The sequence below is a fragment of the Podarcis melisellensis genome, assembly GCF_964234715.1.
Source record: "Podarcis melisellensis genome assembly, chromosome: 9".
In the NCBI taxonomy this organism is placed as follows: domain Eukaryota; kingdom Metazoa; phylum Chordata; class Lepidosauria; order Squamata; family Lacertidae; genus Podarcis; species Podarcis melisellensis.
This window is the reverse complement of record NC_138541.1, coordinates 20,386,730-20,406,830: the sequence shown is the minus strand read 5'-3', so window position 1 is coordinate 20,406,830 and position 20,101 is coordinate 20,386,730. Positions and strand designations below refer to the sequence as shown.

The 20,101-nt window shown below is 42.0% G+C and overlaps 1 protein-coding gene across 2 annotated transcripts in view; it reads right to left on the bottom strand.

Annotated features, from left to right (window-relative positions):
* Positions 1-15,420, bottom strand: part of MTTP (microsomal triglyceride transfer protein) — a 37,871-nt gene extending 22,451 nt beyond the window's left edge. The window contains exons 1-7 of one of the 2 annotated variants that reach the window (XM_081924897.1): positions 15,276-15,420; positions 6,237-6,424; positions 4,253-4,396; positions 2,726-2,833; positions 2,220-2,336; positions 1,487-1,626; positions 573-723 (exon numbers count right to left, since the gene is read on the bottom strand). In XM_081924897.1, coding sequence (XP_081781023.1) covers positions 573-723; positions 1,487-1,626; positions 2,220-2,336; positions 2,726-2,833; positions 4,253-4,396; positions 6,237-6,424; positions 15,276-15,336 — 909 coding nt within the window. In that variant the 5' untranslated portion in view covers positions 15,337-15,420. Of the gene's footprint in view, positions 1-572; positions 724-1,486; positions 1,627-2,219; positions 2,337-2,725; positions 2,834-3,446; positions 3,495-4,252; positions 4,397-6,236; positions 6,425-15,275 lie in introns of those variants that run through there. The other variant, XM_081924898.1, reaches the window with a different exon arrangement.
* Between the last annotated feature and the right edge of the window lie 4,681 nt (positions 15,421-20,101).

Sequence of the window (20,101 nt, the reverse complement as noted above, 5' to 3'; positions counted from 1 at the left end):
GCGAGATGAGCGCCGCAACCCCAGAGTTGGCCACGACTGGACCTAATGGTCAGGGTTACCTTTACCTTTACAGATGACATACTCAACATTGTGTGTAAGCCCTTATTGACCTGGCATTCAGGTCAAACACAGCCCAATTAAGACTTCAATGGGATCAGGGATGGCTCTTTAGAATTACAGCCATTTATTCCGCAAGATCTTTCAAATATTATACCACAGTTCAGCTGTGCTGTATCACAGCTTTGGCATTCACAGATGGGTACATTTCTTGCCCCATTAAAAATGCATATTAGTAGCAAGCATAACATTTGTGAGACCTGATTCTAACAGTAATTAAGGCAGATAACACTGACTCATAAAACAATGTAACATGCCTAAATGTGTTGCTGCGGTGTCATGAGGTCAGCCAAGTTGCTGTAGAATATTCGATAAATCCGAAAATGTCTGTGTTCGATAATTACAAATCTAATATCTCACTAACATCTTGGTAAGCAGTAATTTCTTTTCAAGGAGTGCTTTTACTTATGAACTTGAACTTAAGGCACGCACAACTTGCTCTTTTATTTACTTACTGTGGGGCAACTTTTACATTCATCCGAGGCAGGCTCTGCTGCAAGTGAAATTGCAACGTAATTTGAATCCAGAGCCTTGATAATCTTAGCAACTTGCTTCCCAGCCATCACTCTTGGGCCAGCTTCCGTTGACTTCAGTTCCAGTTTCTGCCTGTTAGGTACACATATTGAAACAGAGCTTTACATCTTGGTTGCAACTTGAAGACATATCCAGGTAGCCAGACTTCTCTACCTTTAATAGCTGTGCTAATAGTTGTGTAGAAGAGGGAATTTCAGTAGGCATAATGTATCATGCAAGCTATTAAAGGTTCAAAAGCCCTGGCTTTTCTGCAGATGGCCACCTTAATATATATCCCCAATTCCATCCCAAACAGTAGCTTGTAATTATTACTGTATGCATTACTTCATGTCACCATGTGTAAGTAGGGACTTAAAGACTTTCACATTCTAAGCTTTCTATAGCCAAGTGATGGCAATAAGCAGACTGTTTCTATATTCAGTGACAGGCCACACCATACAAGTAAGCATTTAGACACTGGGTTCAGCTGCAGCAGTCCAAGAAACTCACTTTAAGGTGTGGCGGGGGGGGGCTCATTGACTCCAAGATCACATGGCTCTTTAAATTGTAACATGGATTATGACATTTACTGCCAATGATTGAGGAAATGGAAGAAATGCAACAGACTGATGAAAGCAATGATCAAATTAGGTCCATGGGGGTCACAAAGAGTCGGACATGACTAAACAACAACAACAACTCTTAACTTCCACACAATACTAAATAATTTTCAAAGTACTGATGTATTTGCTTTAATTCACGGCGCTTGGGATGGCAGCAAAGGGTAGCAGGTTATAAAACATATCATTTCGCCACTAAAAATGTTCTGCAAAATAGTTAAAACAAGCCAGCTTACTTCGAAACTACTTTCACATCAATTGCTCGCTGAATATTCACGTTCAAAATGTGATTTTCTTCTGCTCGCACTGATTTAATAAAAGTGTCCTCCAGCACATACGTTGTGGCAGAAACTGATTTTTGGCTGATGTCAAAGAGCTGAAATATAATTTTGTTAGGACCAGGAAATGCAGAAACAAAGTAAGCGCAAAACATGCCAAAACATAGCTATGGTATGCTAGATATGTACTACAGTGTGGTTGCATGTGTAATGATTATAATTACAGTATAGTTGCATGTGTAATGACTTCATGAACCATTGTGATTAGGCTAGGGTCCCCAGATATACACACAGGTTTCCTATTTTTTTAAAAGTCCTCATTTTAGTCCAAATTTATTCTAATGTACACATCTTTGCATGCGATTTCCCCTAATATAATGCATTTCCATATGTTGTTTTCACTAGTATATTCAATGTTATGCATATTTTGTCCCAGTATCTGCATTTTAGTACACACTGCTTAGTTAGAAAGTGCATTGAACCAATGGTCTGAAACATGTACAGTGGAATCTCGGGTTGCGAACGTAATCCGTGACAGAGGAACGTCCGCAACCTGCAGCATTCATAACCTGCAGTGCCACATCTGCGCATGCATGTCACACGATTTGGCGCTTCTGCACATGCACAAAGCATGATTCAGTGCTTCTGTGCATGCCTACAGTATGTGTTGAAGATATTATCCATACTATACCTGACTGTGGCTGGTAAATCCTGTCCGTTCTAATTTACAAGATTTCAAGGCTTTAATTTTAGTGATTTCATTTTCCTGAGCCCGGTAAGTAACATCGCATTTGCCGGAAATATCCACCTAGAAAATTTAAATAATAATCAATAAAAAAAATGGCAAAGGCGTTATCACATTGGAATACATAAAAGCCTCTGGGCCAGAGTGTCAGGGCCAATGTAGACATGATATTGACACCAGTACAATAAAATCCATATGGGTCTTAAAACTTCACACACACATACGAAAATTAAGGAACTAAAACCATCAACCATGCACTTGTTGACATGTTGCTAAGTGGCATTTCCAAGGCTGATGTGACTGGGCCTTAGGCAGAGGTTATTAACTGCCTTACGGTTAGCTCTTTGATTCAATAACACATTTGCTTCTGTATTGTGTGCAAAGTCAAATATATTTCATACTAGCAGTGAACATTTGAGAGATTGTGCAGCTTGCATAACATGATGCAGTACCTCATTGACAGTCCCAGAGTTCATCTGTATCTGAAACAAGCTAGCCAGGCCTCTCTTGAGATTCTGAATAACAGCAGGTTCATTTTCGTAGGAGTAGAAGTTCTTAACCTGAGTGAAGAGGGAAAACAACAACAATGTGGAATATATTTTTTTCACCTGAAAATTGTCATCCAGAACTCAGGCCTGATGACATGAAAAAATCTTTAGACAGTTGTGTACATATGGGGGAATAAATGCTTGGTTTTCTCACAGTACATACTTTTGCGTACAGGAAATCCTAGGTACCATCTTTGACATCTCCAATCTAAAAAGGTTCTGATGATGGAATGGCCTCTGTCTGAACCCTGAAGAGCTGCTGATGGTCAGAGTAGACATTCTGGGCTAGACGGATGATTCTGACCTGGTGCAAGGCAGCATCCACTGTCCATACCTTTAGAACCCTTATAATAGTTGTGTGAAAAGTGCTATAGTCTTGGGGAAATGATATAGAATGCTCTCACGTTTTATAGTCATCCCTCTCTTACTACCCCAGCAGAATTTCAAGATAACGTATATCTTGTACTTTAACCTCATCAGGCAAAAATGAACAGTAACCAAATCAACGGCATGGAGACGTGTCGGAAACACAGTGAACTTCGACCTGCCAGACAGTCCTGCTACATCTGAACTTAAATCAAGACTTTGCACCTTTAGCTAGTGCTTAAGAAAAGGGCTTTTCTACCTCTAAAAACGATGACATCAAGAAAGTCTGTTATCTATTTTGGGCATCCGACTGCTAAAGATTTACACCATTGTGACAGTGAAGCAATATCCTATGTGATACAAGTGGGAAAAATCTATTTTCCTGTGCTGCTTAAAACCAGGTATAGAAGCGGGCGAGCAGTGTTTTCTTTCTGGGGGGATGCAGTGGGTACACATACCCCTAAACATTTTGTGAATCTAAGTTTGGCCTCATTGAGGGGCTGTATTTCAATATGAGTAGGAAAATGAGAGTACGCCTAAACATATTTTTTTTAGAAAAAAAAGGACTGGAAGAGAGTCACCTCAAGCCCTGCCTTATCTCACCCCTGACCTGTGATCTTTCCACTTGCTGCTGCAGCTGCCTAACACTTGATTCAACTTCCATCATTAAAGCAACATCACAAGTTATGACACAGCGTTGGCTAATAAGCCTTGGAGCCTACACTTTTCCTAACACAATACAGTGGTACATCTGGTTAAGAACTCAATTCGTTCTGGAGGTCCGTTCTTAACCTGAAACTGTTCTTAACCTGAGGTACCACTTTCACTAATGGGGCCTGTCATTGCCACTGCGCCACCACCACACAATTTCTGTTCTCATCCTGAAGCAAAGTTCTTAACCCAATGTACTATTGCTGGGTTAGCGGAGTCTGTAACCTGAAGAGTCTGTAACCTGAAGCGTCTGTAACCCAATGTACCACTGTATATCAAGAGGTGAAGAGATTATGTGTAAATGTGTTCAAGGAATGGACAGGGACTGTGAAATAAAGTCTTCTCACTCCTTACCTTTCCACGAGTCCACTGCAGAACTACAGGCCTTTTTAAAGCTGCCAGGTGCTCTTTTCCAATGACTGCAGCTGTATTTTTTCCTTCGAAAATGTTTTTCTTTTTTGGACGCTCATGCACGTTTTCAAGTTTTGCATCTGTAATCTGAAAAAGCAAATGGGAAAGGCAGAATGAAGACACCTACACTTACCTGACAGGCAGTCACAGTGGTGGAAGAGGCTGGGCACAGAGCTGAGTGTGGCACAGCTTCAGTGGCCGGCTCATCCAGAGCACTCAACCTCCTCCAGACGACACAACAACACATACGCACTGCGTGCCTGATGTCACACACACACAACGCAGGCTGGCCCCCTCAATCTTGGGGGCAGCTTGGCACCTCTGCTGACAGGGGAAGATTACCTACTGAGATTTTCACCTCACCCACTCCAATTTACTTTCAGTATGCATATTCTGCGGTAATCCAATGTACTATGTAGAATTTATATTACTGTTGCCACAGGCTGTTCTTCTAACATTGAATTGTATCCAACTGGTTTCTACTCAGTGCAAACACACTGAAATGAATGGAGCCCAGTTGGTCATATCCACTAATTTCAATAGGTCTATGAGGAGTATGACTAACGTTGGATAAGGCCCACTAAGGCCTATTCAGATATCTTTTGGATTCTAATATTGCCAAAGATATGTTTAATTAGAAATACTAGGGACAGAACCTGGAGTCTTATTCACACAAAGCGTACTTCTAAGTTATGACCCATACACAGGATCATACCTTCCTTCTAGGGGTATACAAAGCACTCTAGGGAGGAGAAAATAGCATTGTGCCCAATGACCCCATGACTGGCCTTCATATTTCTATAGCCCCCACCTTAGCCTCTGAACATTCAGCAGAAGATGTGAAAGACGTACCTGCACACAGCTGTGTACATGTGGTCTTCCATATAATAAGACACCCTGATTTTATGCCCTTTCACATCTTCTACTGTGCATGTGGATACTGTACATGGAATGGGAGGGTGTGATCATGTCCAGTGGCCCCACATCTGACTTTGGTGCACTGGAAATTTCAGGCACTGGAAATTCTCCCATTAAGATCTCTGGGTGTCTCATCAAACTTCCATTCCAAGAGTACCTTGTGTTAAGGGCATCACAGTTAAATGTGCTCATATAGGAGTATATCTTGTTGATCTGGGTCTGGCCCAAGACAGTTTACCGCCTGAGGCAAAGGACAGGATTTCCTCCCCCATCAATTCTACCAGCCAAACAGCCTGGCAATTGACTCTTACTTCAACACCGGCAGTGTAACAGCATCCTTTACCTGAGGGCAGCAGACTAAGAGTGGTAATTCTCAATAATTCCAATACCCTGCCATCATTCTCTGCCCTCCACCCCCACCATCTCCTGTCTATGGCAGCCACCTGACTCTGCCTACTGGAAGCGTAAGCCAGGGTATCCAAACTGTGATTCACAGACCACCAGCGGTCCATGGTGTGCCTGTCTATTTGTGGTTGAAGATGGGAGACGGCACATCTATTGCATAAAATATTCAAACTGGTTTTTAATTGTGTTCCATTGCTTCTTTTATCTCTTATGTTGTATTTTACTGTACTACAGTCTATGAAATCCCAACTGCAATACAATGAAATATATCAGAAAGAAAAGAAGAAATAAAATGCAATTAAAAAGCATGCAACCTCTAGCACACCATTATTAAGACCCTCAGTGATTGGGGTGGGAACCAGTAACTTATTGAATATACTGGGCCATACTGCCATTTATGTAAACTTAGCAGTGCAACCCTGAATGCTTAAGACTGTGTCTTAAGTTACTTAAATGCAGCATGTATTTACTGTTTACACGAGCGAAAAAATTAACTCAATTTTAACTCTGCCTCCCACGTTATACATGGGGTTCACTTTTCTTACTTAAACCAACTGGCAGAAAACACATTAAATTCGTCCTTTTGCGTCCACTGCTTGCCTACCGCAATTTTAATCAGCTGATCGTCATCATTATCAGGATTTCTCCATACTAAGTTGACATCCACGCCACATGAAATTCGGTAGCCCGCACTCTCCAGGGATGAGCCTTTCACCCTGTCTAGAAGCACATCTGTGGAGTAGGTGAACTTATATAACTTGTCATTGTTTATTCGTGGACCAGTATTGTGGCCTGTGAGGGTGGAAAAGAAAAGTGGAAAGCACAGGGTCAGTGACCAACATAAATCCCAACTGCCTGTCTCATGCTCTTCTCCCTAAAGCTTTGCTTAAAAATGAGAGATGGCGCATCAGCTTGCCTCTCTCTGAGTCATGCCCTCCACAAGCCTGGACATGCCTGTCCCTAAGTCCAGAGTGCTAGATGAAGATACAACACTCTTTGAGTGCTCAAAAACACTCCCTTATTATTAGTCTGGCAACTTGGAGAACATTTTACCTTCCTAGTCCCCCGCTAAAGGTGGAGTGGGAGGTAGTTTTCGGCTACTGGGTGGGGAAGCCCCCAGCCACCTTTACAGCAGAAGACTTCAAGAGATGGCCATGGGGCAAGGGTGGGGAGCTGAGGCAGCAATGTACAAGCACACAGCTGTGGACTAGCCAGCAGGGCCCACCATGAGTCACTGTATCAGCAGCCTCTCTTATTACTGACACCACCACATTGGCTTCTTCTCCCAGCGCAGCAGAAAACTTAAAAGTCAGACGGACTCTCTGGTTTGCCAGCCAGGCAACCTTAATTGTTTTGAGTGTGGTGCTGATATTGCCAAGGTTGCAGGTTCGATCCCCGTACGAGACAGCTGCATATTCCTGCATGGCAGGGGATTGGACAAGTTGGTCTTCAGGGTCCTTTCCAATTCTATAATTCCAGACCCTCCAAATGTCCCTGTTTTCTAGGGAGAGTCCCAGATTTACAGAAGCCGTCCCAGTTTTGGAATTGATGCTAGAATGTGCCCCTTTTTCTTAGGACATCCCTATTTTCATCGGAGAAATGTTGGAGGGTATGGAGTTCTCTGAGCCCCGACCCATCTGAAAGCAGCCCTGTATAGGGAAGTTGTTTAATGTTTAATGTTTTGTTATGTTTCTATATATGTTGGAAGCCGCTCAGAGTGGCTGGGGAAACCCAATCAGATGGGTGGTGTATAAACAGCAAAATAATAATAATAATAATAATAATAATAATAATAATAATAATAATAATATAGGACATCCCTATTTTCATCAGAAAAATGTCGGAGGGTTTGCAATGCTAGGATTAGTATTTCACATTAGTAATTTCTCTCAGAAGTGCTGCCTTCCAGTTCTCCCTCGAAACACGTGGAAATTTGGTCTTCCAAAATGGTTCCCAGTTTTAATGCACAATTAAAAGTCAGCATCAGTGTGCAAATGTCCTCTTCGTAGCCATCCATTCTTAACATTCAAAAGAACTTACTTAACCCAAGCTGCTTTCCCTTTTGATTTTGTTGCCCCCCTTCTGATATATTTGCAGAAAGGCAATCATATGCCCTTTGGGTTCCCATCTCCTTAAATAGTGCCAAGACTTTAGTACAGTATTTGATATACTGACTTAGGGTCAAGTGTGCCTCTGGGTTCTTGCAGGAAGGTGTGGGTAGATATACAGCTTGACTTGCAACCCTAGTGTCTGCCATTACGGCTGTCTATAATTAAATCATGATACTGTCGTATAATACACAAAGTTATGCTGCCTGAATTGGGACAGCTGTCAGGGCCTGTGCCTTATATTAGTACTCTTGGCATGCACAACATGTGCTAACCACTAGCTGGCTTGGGTTAGATCGTAAGCTTGCATTGGCTCTTGTAAATTTAGAATTTTTTTTCTAAAAAGATAAAAAAAGCAGCAAGCTATTTATTAGAAAATACTATTAAAATGCATTGCTTGGTAACAACTCATAATTTGCTGTAATCTCAGTGAATCTAAAAGGCAGTTTTATTAGAAAATAATATTAATGTGTAGCGAGCAATGCATATTTATAATCTGATGGAATATTTCCAAGCAGATGAAACTGGATATCCTGAAGAAATATGGGGGTTTGGAGGAAGGTTTATTGGTTGGGGGTGGGGTTCTTAATTTTATTATGGTTTTGTTTTGTTGTTTTTATCTTGTATTTGTATGTGTGAACCAGATGAAGGGTGCTATACAAATTTAATAAATATAAATACAAAATAAAAAGAAAGGTTAATCTTGGCCCAGTTCTGACACTAATCGTCAGATTATTCAGATTGCCATCTTCTTGATAACCTCCTAAGGCCTCCTACTGGAAGATTTCTTAGGTTACCAGGAATATGTGTTTGATTCAACAATCAAAGCTGATACTTTTCTAGCTTATGGGCAGGTGATTCAGGATAAAGACATTGTGATCCCACCCTAAGAAGACTTGGAACTGGGCAGAATCTGCCTGGTGCCCTTGATTCCTTGGGTGTAGGGGTAGCAGAAATATTTCAAAGCCCTTCTCAGAACTCAAGGGAGAGGGCAAACAAGCAACCTCAATGTGCAAGAAAATTAACCCAGCAAAAACATGGTTTGCCTGTATGTGAGGATTGGGGAGGCCAGTGTTTCTACTCAAGTAAAGGTAAAGGTAAGGGGACCCCTGACCATTAGGTCCAGTCGCGGACAACTCTGGGGTTGCGGCGCTCATCTCGCTTTATTGGCCAAGGGAGCCGGCGTACAGCTTCCGGGTCATGTGGCCGGCATGACTAAGCTGCTTCTGGTGAACCAGAGCAGCACATGGAAATGCCGTTTACCTTCCCGCTGGTTTACCTATTTATCTACTTGCACTTTGACGTGCTTTCGAACTGCTAGGTTGGCAGGAGCAGGGATCAAGCAACGGGAGCTCACCCTGTCGCGGGGATTTGAACTGCCGACCTTTTGATCGGCAAACCCTAGGCTCTGTGGTTTAACCCACCCCGCCACCCCCATAGAATTTATCCAACCTAATTATTCTTTGTTTAGAGAAGTCTTCACTATCTGTCTGGTTCTTTTCAGCAAAAAAGAAGAGAGTGCTTGCCTGAGCACACTGGGTGTTAAGGACAGAGTTATGTGAAAGCTAGCATCTTGCTTTGTCTGGTTGCCTAGGCAACACACAGGAAGAGGTTGCTCTCTGTGACCTGAGTTCAGTGCAACTGCTTCTAACTGAAGATTGCAGCAGAGCAAAGAGACAGCTAATGTGGACAAAGGGAAGGGCCAGTGCCGGATTTACGTATAAGCTAAATAAACTATAGCTTAGGGCCCCACTCTCTTGGGGGCCCCAAAAAAATTTAAAGGAAAAAACCACCTGGATATACATTTCCAAAATATAAGATAAAAAGCAAATAAAATAAAACCTGCATACAGCAACAGTGTTTTGTGTTGTGTAGGCTCCTATTTGTTATGTGCAAGTGGCTTTAGATACCTATTAGGTCCATAAATTACCATATAGCAAATATTCAACACAAAAATCAGTAACAATTTGTTGTTGACAAAGTACAGCTAGACATATAAAGGTCCCCATTACCTTCAGTAGCTTAGGGCCTCATCAAACCTAAATCCTGCCCTGGTAAGGGCTGTAGCTCAGTGGCAGAGAGCTTGCTTTGCATGCAGAAGTTCCCAGGTTCAATACCTGGGAAGGTGGGTCACAACAGGAGCACAGCAACCATGTAAATAGATGCAACTAACAGGTTAAGAATTGGGTCTCCAAATGCATGTTTGGCTTAAAAGTGAGTCCTAGGTCTGAAAAGGTTGACCATTCCTGGTGTACGAAACATTGAGCTAGATGGACCAATGGCTTGGTTTCAGTAAAAGACAGCTTGCTTTGTTCTTAAGGGATGCAGACAATGTATTCTGTCATCATAGTTTTTTGGGAATGACTAGGTTTGCTACTCAACGAAAGCATACATAACAGATGGCCATCCAACCTCTGCTTATAAACCTCCAAGGGGGGAGAGTGCAAAACCTCCCAAAGGAGTCTGTTCCACTGTCGAACAGCTCTTAGTGTCATAAAGTTTTTTCGAATGTTTAGTTGGAATCTCCTTTTTCGTAACTTGAAGCCACTGGTTCATGTCCTACCCTCCAGAGTGGGAGAAAAAAACCTTGCTCCATGTGACAGCCCTTCAGATATTTGAAGATGGCTCTCATGTCTCCTCTCAATCTCTTCTTTTCCAGGCTAAACATACCAAGCTCCCTCAACCATTCCTCATAAGGCTTGCTTTCCAGACCCTTTATCATCCTGGTCACTATCTTCTGCACATGGCACATGTTCCAGCTTTGTCAGTATCATTCTTAAACTGTGGCACCTAGAACTGGACAGTTTCCCAGGTGTGGTCTGACCAAGGAAGACTAGAGTGGAACTTGATCTAGAGACTAGACTTCTGTTGATGCAGCCTGGAACAGTATTAGCTTTTTTTTGCTGCAGCATCACATTGTTGACTCATGTTGTGATCTAAGCCTCCTAGATCCTTTTAATCATGTATTGCTGGTAAGCCAAGTGGCCCCCACCTTATATTGGTGCAGCTGGTTATTCCTGCCCAAGCGTAGAACCTTTTAGGCTGAAAGGAACCACAGTGGTACCTCAGGTTAAGAACTTAATTCATTCTGGAGGTCCGTTCTTAACCTGAAACTGTTCTTAACCTGAGGTACCACTTTAGCTAATGGGGCCTCCCGCTGCCACCATGCGATTTCTGTTCTCATCCTGAAGCAAAGTTCTTAACCCGAGGTACTATTTCTGGGTTAGCGGAGTCTGTAACCTGAAGCATCTGTAACCTGAGGTGTCTGTAACCCAAGGTACCACTGTAGTGGGATTTAGAAAAACAGAAAGAAAAATCCCTTCTGATGGGCTTCAGCGTCACTTGTTGCAATTCAGGGTTTTTTTTAAAGCATGGAATTTTGTGAAGCACTTACCTAGATGAAGGAAGGTTTAAGATGGCAGCCCTCATCTGACCACACCACCCATGGGTGCCAACTCCCTGTGGCTAAGGGGACCTTAGGCTCCCTCCCCCAAATAGGGATACTACTAAGTGCCCCTCCCAACCTTGTGTGTCCTGGCCTCGCTGCAGCAAGCCTTGCCAGGCTTTCCCACACCTGCAGCAGGCTGCCAGAATGCCCGATGGGTCTTGTCACAGGTGTGGGTAGAGGCGCCCATGACACCACCTAAATCCACCATACTTGAGCAGTATTATAGTTCTCCACAGAAGCAGCATGCAGGTATGAGAGATTACACTATTTTTGGGTGCTTTTGCCTGGCAGGAATAGGTGCTTGAGCTCTGTTTGTGGTTGAAGCAAGAGAAACAAAGAACATGATGAGGCATTGCATAAAGCGGATGAGGACCACTGTCTTGGCCACCAGCACAACATTCATTTTTTAAATGAAAGAAGTGTTACCAAACCACTCCAGTCCTTGGTTGATTATACACGGGAGTATGCACTGTCTCACACATTGCTCCAATGGGACCTTTTTATAAATACACTTAACTACATAAAGTTTGTGTAAACTATATAAAGCTTGCGCACAGTACTTTCTGTCTCTTCAACTTGGGATTTGCTTCTAAATAAACATCCTTATGGAGGAGCCTTGTGGCAGCAACTGACAGAATCTTTTCTTAGAGGAAGAGATACGTTAAACCCTGTTATACGTCAGAAATATTTAAAGAAAGCTGGTTATTTTTGGTACTTAATGTGAAGTAGAGAAGCAGCAATGCACAACCATGACCTTTTCAGTTCTTTCCACTGCTCACTATTCATGAGAGAAGCCTGTTTTCATAAAGTCTGTTAAACATAGGGAGCCCTGTGTATAACACTGTTATGGGGTTTTGAGAGCTAGAGTTTCTGGCTGACTGGATTTAGTAAGTGCTAGAATTTAATCAATGCTTAGAGAGCTAAACTGGAAGCCAGACCCTTAATAGCTGGGCTCAGCTTCCCATGTCCAGGCCAGCCTGATAATGGTTAAGCAAACAAAAGGTGCATGGAGATGGGTGCTTAACAAAGCTGATTCTGTGCCAGCCGGAAAGATGGGTGAAGTCCCTCCCTGAGCTTAATGTTCGGTAGAAAAACAAAGGAAAGTAGTACAATTTCAGGATTGCTGTATTGTATGCCTCGTGTGCTCTAAGGGAAAAGGTTTATGAATCAGTAAGCAGCAATGCAATCTAGGCAGCTGCCTACTGAAAAGTTAGGAGTTATGTGAGTGGGAAAGCAAGGCAAGCTGTGGAGCAACAGGCAGGATGTCTCATGCCTGTTTGAACCCAGGACTGTGCCTATGATAGAAGCAAGACCCTTTTGGAATGCAATGCTGTGCACCCCCCTATCCTAGGCTCAGGTTGTGTATACGTGTAAATAAACCATATATCATAAAGACACTATGGCTGGGCAATATATCACCAGCTAAACACCACGATATACCAATATATCACACAATGTCTGAAATAACGATAGAGTTATGTTGAGGCATTGCCTGGCTTCACGGTTTTCCCACATTGTGATTTTTGCATAGCAATCCCTCCCCCAACACACACGCCATGATTCACAATATATTGCCAGGTCAAAAATTATGAAACCGAAATCATGATATGGACTTGAAACTGGTTTTGGAAAATATATTGCCCAGCCCTAACACACATCATGATTTGCAATATATTGCCAGGTCAAAAACTATGAAACCGATATCACAATATGGACTTCAAACTGCTTTTGGACAATATATTGATAAATCGCCCAGTCCTAAAAGACACCACAGTCTCTGCTATGCCTCATTGTCCAAAATGAAACACAGACCCCAGACAAGAGCCTGGATCTCTCGGGAATATTGCACTGTTGTGGAGATTGGGGGTGATATTGCAAGAGTCTAGAAGAGAGGTTCCCAGAGCATGGGTAATTGTGGCCAAGCTATCTCCATTCAGTTATGGTCATAGCTAGTGACCTTTATCAGCCAAAGCTGATAAAAGACACTTTGAGCCACAGAGGTCATGTGAACTTCTAATGACAATGTTGGGTCAATAAGCACCCTAGGATTTGTGAATGTCAGCCTTCAAGCAGTGCGACCCCATGTAGAACAGGGTGAACAACCTTCTCTCTGTGCAGCAAGCGGAAAGCAGCCTTGTAAAAGCAAAGTGTTGAGAGTCAACAGTGTGACAGTATCTGCTTGGCTGACCAGAAGCTGACCAGAACAGGCTTAGAAATGGGGAGGAAGAAGTCTCATAAAACAGAGGCTGCAGACACTGCAAAACAAGGCCCCAGGCAGCTGGAGTGGGAGCCTGGGGGGTCTAGAAGGAAACAAGGAGAATGAAGAGAACGGACTGAGAAAGACAAGCAGAAAGGAGGAGGGGGGAATAAGGAGAGCTTTATCTCAGGGAGAAGTGGAGGCAAAAGTAAGAATGTAGAAAGGGTCTAGGACTGCGAATCCCAGTGGTGAACCGAGAAAGATAGCAGAAGGCTAGACAGGGACACTACACTACAGAAACTGTATGAATAGGGGCAGGATCAGGTCATGACACAGGTACCCATGGGCTAAGGGATCCACCAAATGGTTTCTGAGGAGATCCCATGGGCCTTTGAGAATTCCTGGAACCAAAATGGTGACTAGAAAAATCCTCACACAAAGTATCAAAATTAATTATCTTTCCTCCCATCTTTTATCGTTAAGCATTCTGTACTAAACAACCATTCATGGAAAACTGAAAGCCATTTTGTCCTGAGAATTGAACCTAGTCAGCATATCTTCCTAATCCTCTTTGAGCACTGATTGCAACTCATGTTCTGACCTCTAGTCTCAAAGTCTAGGGGACATTCTGGCTGTAAAAGCTCCTACCTTTAGTCCTAGAAGTTCTTACTCTGGTCCTTGTGTTATGTAGCTGTTCACATTGTATTTATGTAGACAGATTGCCTGGCTGACCTCATGTGTAAGAAGGGGGCAAGCCACTTTTTCATTTCACTTATGGACCTAGAGTTTACCTAGACGTTGGAAAAGTGGAGTTTCATCCTCCTCTACATGACAGAAAGGTGTCATATCTGATAGCTGTCATCCTGAGTGCACTCCCATCAGTTTAGCCTGCCATTTGCAAGGGCCGGCAGATTGCCTACACATCACTGTTATGAAAGAATACTTCAGGATTTTCAGCAGCATGGAAGAGCTGAAGAAGACAGGTGGGGGTTGTTATAGTACACAATTAGAGGTGAATTTTGAATATTCCATCGTCAGAACTCTGCCAGATTCAAAGCCCAAATGGACTGGAGTCTTCTTTGCTTTTCTTAAATGTTATTCAAAGGCAGCTTGACAATACAAACATGGTGAGCACTCTTGATATGAATCCCATAAAGTGATTCAAACGAATTCATAATAATAATCTTTTGGAAGTCATAAAAAGCAATATCTGGTCTAGTGTCAGAGTATTATCTCCAGTCTTTGTAAGAAGACTATTTTTACGAAGATATGTAAGAAGCTTAATTTTATACTGGCTTTTTTGGGGGGGTGTTAAATATTTATTTAGCTAATAACTATTATTTCTATTACTATAATAACTATTATACACAGTTATTCAAGAACTGTGGTGAACAATACATTCCTATACATTCAGAAATAAACTCCATTGGGTTCAATGGGACTCACTCCTAACAAGTAAGTGGGTATAACATTGCAGACTAAATTAATAAAAGCACATTGCAATCCTAACCATGTCTATTCAATAGGGGTTCATAGTGCATTAAGTCAGGTTTACTCTCAGGTTAGTGGGGTTACAATGGCAGCGCCACTTTCCTAATACCATTTCCATATAGATCCCTGTTAATGGCTACAGAATTGAAGCTCAGATCCAGACTCCACCGGAGAGGGACAAATACACTGATAATATAAATGCCTTTGGCACTTTCTTTTTCAAACTACAGAAAAGCTGCTCTTGACATGGCTCACGAGCCACAGTTGGGTGATCTAAGCGTAATGCAAATTTAATATGATCTAAAAACAAAAAGTCTCAGATTAGCACCCTTTACTGCCCCCTTTTTCATCAAAATTACCAAAGGAAATAATAAAATATTATCTAAATAAGTAACTTACCTTTCACAGATGCTGAGTAGGTGGAAATGATGCATGGGAAAAGCACAGTAAGAAGAATCATGCTTGCCCTGTCTAACAGCTGTAATACTGTGAAATATTTCAAGGCTATGGAGAAGTGAACTGCTCCGATTGGAGTGAAGCCTGAAAAGAGGGCTTCGGAATCTGTCACAATAATGTTTATCTAGATGTAGTAAGGGTCAGATTCCAAACTCCACACTTGGGTACTAAGTTCATTGAAGGCCTTTCCAGTTAATTATTAAGAACTGAGGTAACCGGTGGCATTCTGACGTTTCATTGTTCTCCTCAGGTGTGTGTTCTTTACTAAAATACATGCTGGCATGTAGCTCATATATGACTTGAACTAAGTCATCTCCTTGTAAATTTAGTCAATGCAAAGCCTGTAGGCTGCACGATAGTAAGGGAAAGGATAGACAAGCACTTTCTGGAGGAAAGTACCATACTGACGTCTTTGTCTAGACCATTTACACTTTGCCAAAAAGACTCCCTGGAAAAGACCCTGATGTTGGGAAAGATTGAAGGCACAAGGGGAGAAGGGGACGTCAGAGGACAGAGAACAAGATGGTTGGACAGTGTTCTCAAAGCTACCAGCATGAATTTGACCAAACTGTGGGAGGCAGTGGAAGATAGGAGTGCCTGGCGTGCTCTGGTCCATGGGGTCACGAAGGGTCGGACATGACTAAATGACTAAACAACAACAAAAAGGGACAGGAAATTTACCATTAAAAAGGACCAAAGAAGTGTGTAAATGCCAATTCATATAGAAATTGCAAATTTAGAAATAAAGGTTTTAATTTTAGGGTTGCTATATTTTGAGGAACAAAAAAGAGGACGCCATGATGACTCTCATTTTAAATACCCCTACTATATGTAGGCTATCGAAGCTGTGATGTATTGCTGAGCAGGACAGGAGAAGAAAAGAGGAAAGCAAGTCTTCAACCACCAGTTATGTCTCATCCAGAAAGTACAGTGGTACCTCGGATACTTCAGGTTACAGATGCTTCAGGTTACAGACTCCGCTAACCCAGAAATAGTACCTCGGGTTAAGAACTTTGCTTCAGGAGAGAATGGAAATCGCGCACCAGCGGCACGGCGGCAGCGGGAGACCCCATTAGCTAAAGTGGTGCTTCAGGTTAAAAACAGTTTCAGGTTAAGAATGGACCTCCAGAACAAGTTCTTAACCCGAGGTACCACTGTTTAGCCAGAGACATTTTGGTAATTTTAAAAAAAACTACCCGGACAGAAATTTTACCCGTGAAAAAGAGGACGTGTCCTGGGAAAAAAGGACACATGGCAACCCTAATAGAAATAGAATACATCAGACCACATTGGGAAAGATTGTGAGCAGGTGGCCTGTGTGCCTTGCTCAGTCTGTTGTCCAGGTGCTGACTATCGAAAGGCAACTTCAAGGCATCTGTTCTTCCTCTTAGGGTTCTTTGTAATGGACCAGAAAGCCCTCTGCATTGCATGGCCTCATTTCCCAAATAACTTGAGCAATACAGAACAGCAGGGGTGGCCGCCTGACAGCAGCATTATTGTTCCTTTCTGGGACAAGCAGAGCAGTGATGAGGTGGAGGCAGCTCGGGTGCATGAATGGAAGGACCAGTTTGTCTCTGCCAGTGCACCTGTACTGCTCCAACCTCACCACAACTCCCTGGGAAGTGGGAGTAACACTGCTGCTAGGAGGCCAGCTCCACGGTGCCACCCTACTGACCACCCCTGTATGGCAGATTGTTTCGCTTTCATAACCTATTTTGCACTTCCTGTGTCATCCTCCCCACATATTTCATTGCCACCACTGGCAAAAATTGCACACATTTTTCTCACATCATTCCTTATTTCCAATTCAGTGAAAGTCTGCTTTTCTGAATAACTGTTTTTAATTAATACCAGCAATATTGAAAATCAAATTAGGGTCAGGTGAGGGCATGCTCGCTAGGTAATGCTAATGACATTTAAGCTGGGACCCAAAGAGCTACTTCAAACATGCTATGTGGGAATTTTGCCCTTGTTGTTGAACAGAACCCCTCCTCCATGCCCTCTCACCATCTGATGATAAAACATCCTACAGTCTCGCCCATTGATGTGTAAAATCATCCTTCACATGGATAATTCTGTAAATTCTTACAACTCCTCTGTAAAGGCTGGACAGGATTATTATTTCCGTTTTGACTGATTCGTTCATTTATGGTGTGCAAGATGTGTGGAGAAACTGCAGAACCAAAACACTCATGACCCTAACAGCTGGGTTGCATGGGGGAAATAAGGAAAACTCTTCCTCTGACAGGATGGCAGCTGTAGGGGAGAGGATTAAGCCTCCCCTTCCAGCATGCTGCAGCCCCAATGGAAACTGGAGGAGAGGGACACCTTTGTAAAAGGGGGAAATTGTGTGCTTCTCTGCCATGCTAGCTTAACTTGTATCTCAACACTTAGTTCATGTTTAAAATCTCTATAAGGTAAGGAATAATGACATATTCACCAGAAAGTATCTGTTCCTCCTCTATTTCAGAGGTAATATTTCAGAAATGCACACAAATGCTCACACGCATGTTGGCAGTTGGGTGAAATTGGAATAGGATTCTGTGAGTGATCGGCGCATTACTCTTTTGACTGCCGTTGTTCCATAGGTTCCACAGCTGCTGCCTGAATGTGGCTTTGGAAAGAGGACACACGGGCAGTTTTCTTCTTGAGAATATAATCTATATGTCCTTGAGAGACAATCATTATGAGAAGAAAAGTGGGGCAACTGGAAAGCTGATCTATAGGTGCTCAGAAACCTTGTAATATGCAAGCCACCTTCCATTCACACCATGTGAATCATGGTAACATCTCTGGAATATAAGAACATAATAAAAGCCCTGATGGATCAGAATGGAGACCCGTCAAGTCCAACATCTGATCTGGTAAGCAGCTAACCAGATGTCTATGGAGAGCTTACAAGCAGAAGGTGAGGACACCAGCCCTCTCCAACTGTTGTTTCCCTTTATTCCGAGGTATACTGCATCTGATCCTGGAAATAATATGGTATATAGTGAACCATGGAGTTTGATCTTGAGGATAACGCAGCTCCATAGAATTCCAATGAAAAGAAAATCAGAAGTGACCACATTACTCTGTAGAAGAGCTTCCAGAGAACAACCGCATTCATAGTTTCAGGATGAACTTGCTATGCAATCAAGTAATTGCAGTTATTACCCTTGATTTGAACAAAGGCTGCATGATGGTCTCTTCCGGTACACTTCAGTTAAGTCGTGGTGGCCAGTGCTCTAGGGTTAAAGTACGACCACTGTCATAAATTTCCAGAGTCCAAGCAATAAATGTACTACCATTATCACCTAATAAAACTAATTGTGCTTCCTTTGACCATGCTGACTTCAATAAAACATTCTCATTCTACTCCTCACAGAAGACAAAGTAAGCGGTTAGTGGGGCAAATGTCACTTGCATATTTGTCATTTCTATATTGTCATTCCAAATTAACTGTTTTTCAGCCAAGCAGAAATGGTTTGTATAGAATGGAAATTACCATACATTTATGTAACTCTTTGACTGCAGTGATAGGAATGTTCTCACAGTACTTTATGATTGGCAATTCTTATTCAAATAAATGACTCTGAGGCACTAGTACTTTATTCAAAATGTGAGGAAACAATCATTAAATAAATGATACAAGATTAATCTCTTTACAATGGTATATCAAATTCCCAAAGACCATTATTAATGATGTTGTCCTATACTGATTTACCTGGAAATTTATAGCTAATGGCCATCACAATATGCTTCTGAGTAGACATGTTTAGGATTTCACTTTAAAAAGCATAAAATGTGCATTAATTTATATTATGTTATTTTGAAAACATGCCTTGATTATTGAATGATGATCTATTCACACTAATTGTAAAAACTGAAACTCAGAACAAAAACTATACTGTCCTAAATCTAAAACTATTCATATTCCAGGAATGAATGAGCATTATCAAGCTGAAACAAGATAAATGTTTACATGTTCATATTGATATGAAATATATATTATGGCTACGATATATAAATACGCTTACTGGCTTCATTTGCTTTATTTCAAGAGCTAGGTGAATATGTCTTTAACATGCACTACACATAACACACAGCTTCATTTTATATTGCCTGCTTCTCCTGTGATACAGTAACTTTAGTACAGTATTCTTCCCAGAAAATATTTGATTGGGAAAGACAAGACTTGCATAACACACTTTCTATCTAATCAGACAATAAAGCTGCAGATTCACTGGCCAGCGTGGACTTTTGAAATCAAGCAGGCTACACATCATGCACTGTGGTCCTAAATCTGCTGTGCCACCACATGAATTTAAAGACACACACAATGATGCACAAGATCACATTGTTTTACGATTCATAAAGCTGATATGAAATAACTCTTTTACTTCCTTCTTTCCCATGCTTACTTTCACCATGTAACACATAAAAATGGGTTGGTTCTGGATGAGTTGTTACAATGTGGTATGCGGTGCTGGTTTAAATCTGGTTCTATTCAGGTGTAGGGGGAAGTCAGGTTTGCAGCTTTAAGAAGTTTTGAGAGCCAGAAGTTTAATGGCTAGAGTGCTGAATTTAGTTCAGGGAGATCTAGGTTCACAATCACCACTTAGGCATGACAAGAAGCTCACTGGGTTACACTGGAACAATCACCATCTCTCAGATAACTACTTCGCAGGATTGCTGAAAGGGTATAACGACGGTTGAGCTCCTTGGCGGAACAATGGGATAAAAATGTATTAAAGAAAATCCACCCATCTGCTACTCTCACAACTATA